This window comes from Rutidosis leptorrhynchoides, chromosome 8, assembly GCF_046630445.1.
Source record: "Rutidosis leptorrhynchoides isolate AG116_Rl617_1_P2 chromosome 8, CSIRO_AGI_Rlap_v1, whole genome shotgun sequence".
NCBI lineage: Eukaryota > Viridiplantae > Streptophyta > Magnoliopsida > Asterales > Asteraceae > Rutidosis > Rutidosis leptorrhynchoides.
This window is the reverse complement of record NC_092340.1, coordinates 140,007,891-140,017,913: the sequence shown is the minus strand read 5'-3', so window position 1 is coordinate 140,017,913 and position 10,023 is coordinate 140,007,891. Positions and strand designations below refer to the sequence as shown.

The 10,023-nt window shown below is 33.1% G+C and overlaps 1 protein-coding gene across 33 annotated transcripts; it reads left to right on the top strand.

Moving 5' to 3' along the window:
• The first annotated feature begins 2,697 nt into the window (after positions 1 to 2,697).
• LOC139861273 (uncharacterized) lies at positions 2,698 to 9,467 on the top strand. Of its 33 annotated transcripts, none has more exons than XM_071849627.1 (15): positions 2,698 to 3,026; positions 3,297 to 3,421; positions 3,757 to 3,883; positions 3,972 to 4,038; positions 4,561 to 4,724; positions 4,812 to 4,859; positions 5,361 to 5,497; positions 5,918 to 5,980; positions 6,142 to 6,190; positions 7,283 to 7,363; positions 7,798 to 8,299; positions 8,391 to 8,491; positions 8,647 to 8,696; positions 8,775 to 8,852; positions 8,937 to 9,467. In XM_071849627.1, the coding sequence occupies exons 4-9, from the start codon at positions 4,035 to 4,037 to the stop codon at positions 6,173 to 6,175; spliced, it is 450 nt and encodes a 149-aa protein (XP_071705728.1). In that variant the 5' UTR covers positions 2,698 to 3,026; positions 3,297 to 3,421; positions 3,757 to 3,883; positions 3,972 to 4,034; the 3' UTR covers positions 6,176 to 6,190; positions 7,283 to 7,363; positions 7,798 to 8,299; positions 8,391 to 8,491; positions 8,647 to 8,696; positions 8,775 to 8,852; positions 8,937 to 9,467. The 33 variants fall into 33 exon arrangements, with proteins under 33 accessions (XP_071705728.1, XP_071705725.1, XP_071705731.1 ...); XM_071849624.1 differs by having other exon boundaries at positions 6,142 to 6,908; XM_071849630.1 differs by having other exon boundaries at positions 6,142 to 7,363; positions 7,798 to 7,900; positions 8,126 to 8,299.
• The last annotated feature ends 556 nt before the right edge of the window (positions 9,468 to 10,023 follow it).

Sequence of the window (10,023 nt, the reverse complement as noted above, 5' to 3'; positions counted from 1 at the left end):
TGAAAAATTATCCCAGTCAAAGTGTAACTTATTCATTTGAGTGTTTTGGTCATTTGCTTCTTAAAATCATCGTCTTAATATATATAATAATATTATTATTTTAAATCTAAACGTTTTATGACTAAGTTATTATTATATTTTTATCACATTATAAAATATATATATTTATATATATTTTTATTCATGTCTAGTTGCAAATATTTGTTCGTGAATCATCGGTTAAAATCATAAAAATTTAAATTTAAATTTGGTCGAAAATTTCCGGGTCGTCACAGTTTTGGTTGTTGCGATAAATCTAGTTCAACATCAAAGTTTTCAGGAACTTCGGATGAGGAAGAAGATGGTCATCGCGAATCAGGGACTGATGCTCCCTCCCATGGTTTTTCAGATACCCATATTGGGGTCAACGATTCGCTGGATTGTAAGGATTATTCTTTCATAAAAGTGGTTGATAAAAAGCAAAATGATGACGATTTAGCTAGGTGACGAATTTTTGTTCACCGGAAAAAAACCAACAGTCGGAATTGCTCCCGTTGAACCTGAAAATCCGGGTTGGGATACCATGAAGCAAAATACTAATGATACAAACAGTAGTGATCAGTATGGATCGGACGAATATATGCGTGTCGTGAATGAAACTTTTGGTGATTCCGACGATGTTTTTAAGCGGACAGTCGGAGAAGATGAACAGATGGTAGCCGAGTAAGATAGGTCAGGAGAGGAGGAGTCGGGCTTTGGAATCGACGCATTATTCTGTTGCAATTATGATGTGGGTGTGGATTCCAAGCCAACCTGTAACTATGAATCTGCTTGCAAAAATAAAGTAACGTGTGAATCAAAAGTAGTACTTCTTTCGAGGAGAAAAGAGATGATTTAAGTGGACCCAAATTATTTAATATTTCTCCTACTTGCTGCATGGAAGAAAGAAATTCATATGAATTAAATTTGGGTCATGATACATGTTCGGCTCATTCATCTAATATTCCATGTGCATCTTTTTTGGATAACTCAGCAACCCAAGTGTCAAGTGTTCGTGGGACTCTGTTCAATGCCTCGTGTACTAGTGAGCCGTCTGGTTTCTTTGTAGACCGTTTACGTTCTCGAATTCAACACAATAGAACGGGTAATTTGAAAAGTAAGCATCATTTTTTCAATTATATCAAGCAAAAAAAAATCTAATGAAGCGTAAGAAACATCGAGATGAACGTAAATTGTATGAGTGGATGACATTTATTGATATGTTTGTGAGTTGGGAAGATAGTGATGGCGAAGATGACGATGAAGAAGATGACGATTTTTCGTCCTCGGATTCTGAATCATAGGTGTTTCTATAGTGGTTGGTCGTAGGTCAATGATCGGGTTCTTGTGTAGTTTAGTTTAAGTCATTTGATCGCTAGCTTTTTTCGTTCAAGCCATAATCTTCGGGGTTGTAATTTCGTTATTGTGCTCAATTTTATTCGTGTTTGTGTGAGTAATCGTTTTCTTTTTTTCGTTATAATATCTAGCTTCTTGCTAATTTTTTATATATTAATAATATATCTTGCCTTTCAAAAAAAAATAATAAGATGTCACTAGAACAGTTGATATGTAAATGTTGAAGATTGAAAGCATATATACTGATAAATGTGTAATGATATAATATAGAGTAATAATAAGATAACTAAAAGGTTTTGATTAATAATATTTGTTGTGTAGTTTGAGTTGTTGGAAGCTTGGTATAAAACTTATGTTGATTCACAAACCTACATAAATTATAACATATACAATTACTGGTGAGTAATTTTGAACCCCTTCAAGAGTAAGACGATCATTCATTTTTAAAAAAAAATTGTATTCTTTCTTTTTTTTTACGACTTTTTTTCACTTCCTTTATATTGTAAACATCATATTAATCGATAACTAATAGATCAAAACCATCACACAGCGAAACGAAGATTTGTTTTCCTCATTATTTAACAAAAATTGAAATCGGTGAAAACCTGTGAATTGACAACTACTCGTATTTAATTACTCCGTATTAACTAAATCCCACCTACTTAAATTTGATGAGTTGGTAGGCATGTAATCGCACCGCACAAAATTTTCACATACAATATCTATTAGGGATGGAAACTCATTTTGTCTAGCGGTATTGTGGAGCCTTTCTGATCATGAGGTCATGAATTTGACTTTTGTTTAGGATATTATGCGAGAGTGCGTGAATTTTTCGTTCTAAGATAATTAGGGATGGAAATGGGCGGAAAAAAAAATCCGAGATACGCGAGTATCGGACCTGTGACGGGGGGTAAAATCAGGAAATCCTATCCGCGGGTACCATTACGGGTAAAGCACTGTACCCGCCGACGGATCGTGAGCGGGTTGCGAATATATATTAACCGTCACGGGTAATACCCACTGCTAATTCATTAGATTTTTTTTTTCAATTTACCCGCGAATTTACATATCCTATCCTTTTATACATTAAAAAGAGTTTTTATTAGCTAATAATCTTTTTCAAAGCCTCCTTTAAAACCCTTAGATTAAAAAATGACTTCACCTTACCCCTTAATCTAATGGTCAAAATTCTCCATCTTCATCTATTAGCTAATAAATCAAATTAGTTTCACAATACTCCCTAAATTACCCCTGGGATAAAATTGCATACACAAACAAATACGGAAAAAATTTACGAAAAAATCACGTTCTTTTCTCTGATATTCGACGCTCCTTCCACAAACACAATTCATAAACCTTTTTACGAATTAGAAACAAAACCTTTTACAATTAGGCGGCTATCATCTTCTTCCTGGATTTCAGTATCTATCGATCCACTGTGCAAACAATAATCTGAGTTAATCTGTATCGTGTAGATTAGATTCGACAAATACGGTTTTATCAAGAAAAAGGCTACTAACTGAAGATTATGTAATCACAGCAGATTATTGATATTCTTAGTAGAGAGGAGCCATTGAAATAATCACGGTAACCATATGGAGATACATCAATGATGCATTATATTTTGTTTTGTATGTTCACGATATATACAGGTATTTTAATTTGTGTTTTTCACTTAAATCTTTATTTAGTTGAATTAATTCCGAAATTTATTATGTTCAAACCCTAATCAAATCGAGATATTAGATGTATCGATTTTTATCATGGGGTTAGGTTTGTACATTGGCTAAGTTAAAGAGGTCCTCTTTAACTTTTTCTATGTTTTCTTGATGTGCAGTTATAATTTCTTTGCTATTTTCTTGATTTATTATATGCTGACAGTTAATATTGTTGAGGATGAGAAATATGGTTACAAATTTCAGGCCCAAAAATCATATTGTGGCTTCAAAGCAGTTTGATTCCATCCCCAGTCAACCTAAATGTTGTCTCTGTGGTGATCCTCAATTCAGATTATCGTTGGATTTTATTAGTTGTGAGGCATGTGGAGGTAACCACACTGTCTTACCTAATGTTTACAGTGTTCTATTGCCCATACATTACAGTTAAAATCGGTAATTTATTGCTACCAGTCAAGATAGTCTAGAGTTCGAATTTTTAATGGGACAAAGGTATTCATTATTATGACTTTCGTACACAACTTACTTTCTTAATGTAAGCAACTTTGTAGCTTTGTAATATCTATTTAAAACGCATAGGTAAGTAATACCATTTAAGAATTTTAGTTATCAATATCACATTTTTATGTGAATCTCACTTTTGAATAATTAGAGGTGTTTATAGATAGATGTTTCAATGTTTCATTAAGTCATAAATATTTTGCAGAAATTTGCCATCAAGTTTTCAACTTTGACAACACTCTTTAGATGGGAGCCTGGATTGACAACTGAGTATTGTGGGTTAATTATCCGGTTATAAGATTCTAACTGATCGGAATCTTCACAAAGTTCAGGTTGATAAACATTTACCTACTCATTCGTTACATCTGTTTAGCCATTTCATTGCATATATGTGAAAAATGCCTTTATGTTCATCTTCAGGGTTTGTCATTTGAAGTTATACTCATAAGTGGAGCATGGTCCTTTATCAACCAAGAACGACAGATGAGTATCGATCCGACCTTTTAAGTTGTTTTCTTTTTTATCCTTTTTTTTTCTTCTGCAAGTTGTTTGAACTTTGAACAGTAACCCGTTTCACTTAGTTTTTAATTTATAATTTGGTCAATTGATTTTCAAGATTTTTCGAAAAGCATCTTACTTTAAAAAACCGTTAAACGTGTAAGCATTTTAAAAGTCAGCTTTAAAATTCAGTGTTTCGAGCTCGAGTTTCCGACTCTCTTTCCGAGCCGACTAATCACGAGGCGACAACCTGCATTACTTGGTTTTAGAGGTGGCTATTTCAGTCGTTTATATGGTAATCGGTCAAATTATGAATTTTTTGTAAAAGAAGTGGGTCAAACGGTTTGCGGAGGAATTGATCAAGTCACATTAAATTTAGACGCTTACATTGTTCTAATCTGGCTTTTAAAAAAAAGTTATTTTATTTTATTCAATATATACACGTTTGTAATACTATTTAATGCATTATCTTTACATTAAATTAAAGTGTTTGTGGGGTTGCTTAATGCAGTCCGAACCATTTTGACGTGTTACCCAACCCAGTGTTTAGCAGCCTCTGATTGGCTTTATTGCTCGATCAATATTGAAATCGTCTTCTGGTACATTATCTCTTGCAAGTCCGTTTTAAGAGAATGGACAGCTAGGGCTCAACTGTGTGACATGCTAAACGAGCCGGTATTTTTATTGTAGACATAAAATTTCAACATAAATCTGTTTTATTGTCTTTGCTAATCTTCTTAGTTTTTTTTTTTATGCATGCAGGTAAGAATTTCCATGGTTGGGAAGTATACGGGTCTTTCAGATTCATATGTATCTTCATTCACACATACCTTTTTTTACAGTAATTTAAAAGCAGTGCCCTCTTTTGCCAAAAAAATCAGGTCATTTTGGGTTGTAGTGTATTTCCCTCGGTTTAGTGAGTTGATTGGTCAAACGGGTTGAAAGTCACCTAAAGTGCTTTTAAATATGAAAAAACCTCTAAAATTGTTATTATTAAATAATAGACCCTTTTTAGGTTGAGAGTTCCGAGTTGGCGGCGGTAAAGGTTGGATCCGCACTATCGTTGGAGGGGAGGCCCAGATGGACTTGGGTTTGAGGGGAGGTTTGTTGGAGGTGCAAACCAAAGTCCCACATCGCTCATAGGACAAAACAAATGTATGTATATAAGTCTAAGGGGAAGTCCCTCTATCGCCAATTAGTTTTAGAAAAGGATGGACTCTTGGGCTTATATTGCAGGACATTTTGTTTGGGCTATACGATCCTTACATGTTATCTCCAACATAATCTTATTTTCTCTTTTCATTTTTATAGTCTGCGGATGGTGTTCTTGTTTCGGGCGGTTTTCGTGACAGATGTGTTGAAGGGAAAATCATTGCCGCAAAATACGCACTTGAGTACAGTATACCGTACCTCGGTATTTGTCTATGGATGCAAACTGTTGTGATCGAGTATGCAAGATCTATTCTTGGTCATTTGATTTGATAACAAACACGAACATCAGGTGTCACCTGCACTAATGTTCATTTGATTTTTTTTTCTTTTTGCATTACAGCATGTTGTTCGTTATGTTTTTGTTGCTCATCCTAGAACACCTCTTTTTAACAACTGTCGTTCTTTCTAATTAGTACATTTTACTAATCATTTTTTGGAGAGGAGATGGCATCTTATGTTATTTAAAGGCATCGTATGAGTTTGATTTTTTCCCTAAACCAGTTTAAGGTATAAACTAGGTTTGCATAAATCATGTTAATTCATTACTTTGGTTTGATTGAATCAGCAATTTTTAAGAATCCCAATTTTAGCTTACTAAGTATTATTAATATAAACAATCAGTTGTTTTGTTCTAATGGTATCCCATGATTTTTCAGGGGGTGCAATATTCATCTCATCCCCTTCGTTCATCTAAGAATTGTTTCGGCTCCACTAATGAGGTACATATTCCAGGTTAGCAGCGATTGTTTTTCTACATTTGAACTTGAATTGAGGATGGTTTGGATATATCTAATCGTAATATAATATTCGTTGTAGGAATCAGATATTTGATTATGTGATTATAGGACTTATTTTGTTGATTGGCTCAATGTTATTACAGGATTGATCGGGTGATTATAGGACTCATCTTGTGATTAATATGACTACATGTAGGTGATGTGTAGCACTTGAAAATGGTACTGTTTTGTTTGATTTAAAGTGTCACATGTCCCCTTCTTTTGTTAAACAATAAGTCTGCAAAAAACAGGTACATGCATTTAGTTATGATCTAAGTTAAAAAAAATATGCAGTTGGAATGATGCTGTAAAATTGCGCTTGGGATGGCATTTGATAAGAAATTCAGTAGGTGTTTTAGTAACTTGAAAATGTATTTGTTAATTTAAGTCAACGAATATTACAGAATCATTTGTGGGATGGCTCAACCTGACCTCTTTTGTTGTAACACTATTATTTATCTGATTTGATTTATTACCTAGATGTGGTAATCATGACCCATTTATGCATGAGTCAATAGGAGTTGTTTTTTTAGCAGATCAAATAGGTAGTACAAATTAGCTTAAAAGAATAAGGTTTGAATGAGTTTTAAATGGGCCAGGATGGGTGAAAGTCAACCCAATGTATATAATGTATAACAACATACAAAAAACCTCCTAAATCTTATATTTAGTATAAGTTGGCTGCTCATTAATTTTTTTGTTGGGTTCTTATTTAGTTTTTCTTATGATGTTATGAAGGTATATTTTAACTCCATTGATTCAAAAATAAGAGTATTATGTGATTATGCCTTCATCTTACAATGTTATGATCACATTGCTGTCTACTGATTACAAGCTCCACAAAGCAATGAAACAATATGTTGGTCTACGGGTACCTATGGATTTTTTATATGTGATCATTAATACTTTTTATAAACAATATTGCGTGTTGGCTAATTGAGCTGAAATTAGTTGCAAAATTTAAGCGTTTAGTTGATAATGTAAAAATGAAAACTTGACCAAAAAGGCTTTGGCTTATTTGTTTGGTATAATGATATCTGGATGCTTTGGTGATTTTAAGTACTAAAACTTTGGTAACTGACAAAAAAGGATTTTTAAGTACTAATGCTTTGGTAACTACAATCGACTATATATATAGTCTAGACTCTAGCCTATTATCACTCATGTAAGTATCTTTGCTTTTATATACGTAACATGTTTCTCACTGAGTTGTAATACATGAATTTATGTGTTTTTGATTGCAAGATTTGTATGCTGAAAAATGGAAGCCTCCCATTGAATTGGTAGAAAAAAGAAGAGCTGTGAAGTGATTAGTGCTACAAGAAAGTACGTTATGTTTTTGTGTATTACGTGTTGCGAGCAACTTCGACATGAGAACTCCAAGTGATTGCCCATGTAAAAACTCTTTGAAAGGTGTTGATTCAGTGTTAATGTAAAATTAAGAGTAAGTGTTAATGTAAAATTAAGAGTAAGTGGTGGATGTTGCACTTTTGAACATATACTACTCTTAGGATGCTAGAAGGGTTCACTGTCTCCTCGATATTAGGATGCTACAAATATTCCAAGTAGATCAAAATGGTGCAGTTGTACTGGAAAATGGGTGGGTTTGGAAACATATCAAAGTGGGTTGAGCTGGGATGTGATGGGTTGAAATCTATAAATCGGATGAAATAGCCATCTTTATCTGTAATTCCTTTTTAGTTCTTTTTACAATTTGGTAAAAAAAAAAAAAAATTAAATTTGAAGTTGAAAACATCCAGGTTTTTTTCTCATATTTGGAGAAACTTGGGAAATGCAAAAGTCATCAACCAAGGTTTGGTCGGCTCTCTACAGCACTTACGAGATCAAGTTACCATTACCCAGGTACAACTATTGTTAGCATTTTAAATATTTCAGCCATATGAAAAAGGGAGTGGTTTTAATTGTAGGTACTAATTTTGTACGCTCATTAAGATTACATATTGGAATCACAATGTTCAATGTTGTACGGATCAGAGTAAATTTGGCATACGCTTCTATCACATATTTTTTTTCTTTCAAATCTTTCTTACAAAATTTTCAATTTGTGGAACTTGAGAGATGATGCAGGATCATCATTAATAATGCAAGACAAGTTACCTCGGATGGGTTTTCCGTATATCTATTAACAAGTGTTAAGCATGAGGTATTTCTTATAACTTCAGGCTAAGGCTGTTGACAAATATGGGATTTGATGTGCTAATCTCATGGATGCATCTTCTTTAGTCTGAACTTATTTTGATGGTGATTGTGTTAAGTTTATAGTAATTTTTTCAATAATTATTGCTAAGTAAAGTCATACTTGTGATAATTCTTTTCTTTTCTATCCTGTTAGGACTTTTTGGGATGACAAAGTATCTTTCGAGAAATTACTAACAGGTTTCAGCTGCTGGAATACAGAATTTATTTCAAAAAGTATGAAGTAGTTACTAACAGGTAGCCAATGTTGGTACCCTTCTCTATCATTATTCACCACTTATTAGGAAAACAAGATAAAACTTGAGCAACCTGAAGCGAGTCTTTTCTGTTATATGCGTTATTTGTTTGATCTCTTACATATATTTTGTGGGTGCTACCTTACACGCATCAAGATATCGATAGATGAGGAAAGACAAAATCAATAGAAAGCATAAAGACAGAGGTAAGGTTCACCCTCGTGTATTAACCCAAGCGCTTTTGGTTGCTTTGAGTAACTTTGGCGATCTTAAATACTATGAAGGTGACATGCAAGCTTCCAATATCATTACTTGCTTTGGATATTCATTCCAATGCTATCAAGGAGCTCCATCCATCTCAGGTCGGATGTTTTTTTTTCCAATGGATATGTAATAATTATAATAGTAATTCATTTGACCTCTCAAATTTAATGTGCCTTTGTTAGAGGTGAAAGTGGAACATGTCAAAAGGTCACGAGGGCTTTTTAATTCTTATTGCACCTTAACGGCTTTGAAGAACATGATATGCGCAAGTTTAAAGATGTACACTTATTTATGGTAATTGGTACCCGTGACCCCATTAGACAACCAAACCATATTACCGCGACGATTTGGGTTCGATGTACTATCTTGCGTTGATGATAAATGCTCTTTTACTTGCAGTCTCCAGATGGGAGAAGAGATGTACAAGAAATTTTCAAGATGACACCTCATGACAAACAAATGTTCTTTTCCACACTAAGCAGTGAGATTCAGCAAGTTTGCAAAAAGTTAATGCAAGATGTTATATATATTGATGATTCTCTGTTACTTTTTATTTACAAATATAGAGGTGACAAAATAAGTGGGTTAAGAACAGTGGTTATAATGGGTCAGCTTGGACCACTTCTTTTATACATTATTTAAATTTATTAACAATTGTAAAATGCAAAAAATATTACAAGAATTATTATTATTAATACATACAATTACGATCATCAAAGGATGAGATTTAATGTGCTTGGTCAAATACATGCCTTTCAGGCACTTTGAACAATTTTATACTTAGCTGTGATTATGTACTTATGTTACTTCAAGATTTTCTATATGTAAGCGACTGCCATCTTTTTATTACTCCGCAATAAATAAAGATACATATTGTTTCATATGGGTTATAATAAATATCCTTAAAAAAGTCCAGCGAATTCGCGGGTCTTAAACTAGTACAATTATTAAATTTAAAAACGATTTTACATATAATGGAATAATGTTTTAATATAAAATAATACATATAAATAAATAAATAAATTTGTATGTTATTCTTGTTATAATTCAGTAGGCTTATAACTACCTTTAGTGGTTTGATTCTTGATGTTATAATTCAGTAGGCTTATAACTACCTTTAGTGATTTGATTCTTGATTAAGAATACTAATAATGAAGTATAAGAATAAAGATGATAATGGAGAGAAAGAAAGAAACACTTTGTAAGTGTGAGAAAATAGTGCAAGTTTAATGCTTGCATTCATGGCTATTTATAGCAAAAATATCACAA

Bases quoted from the DNA above. Each gene is read 5' to 3' on its own strand.
- LOC139861273 (XM_071849627.1), top strand. The intron at 4,860-5,360 runs GTATCTTCATTC...TCATTTTTATAG, and splicing joins CGGGTCTTTCAGATTCATAT to TCTGCGGATGGTGTTCTTGT. The intron at 5,498-5,917 runs GTATGCAAGATC...ATGATTTTTCAG, and splicing joins ATGCAAACTGTTGTGATCGA to GGGGTGCAATATTCATCTCA.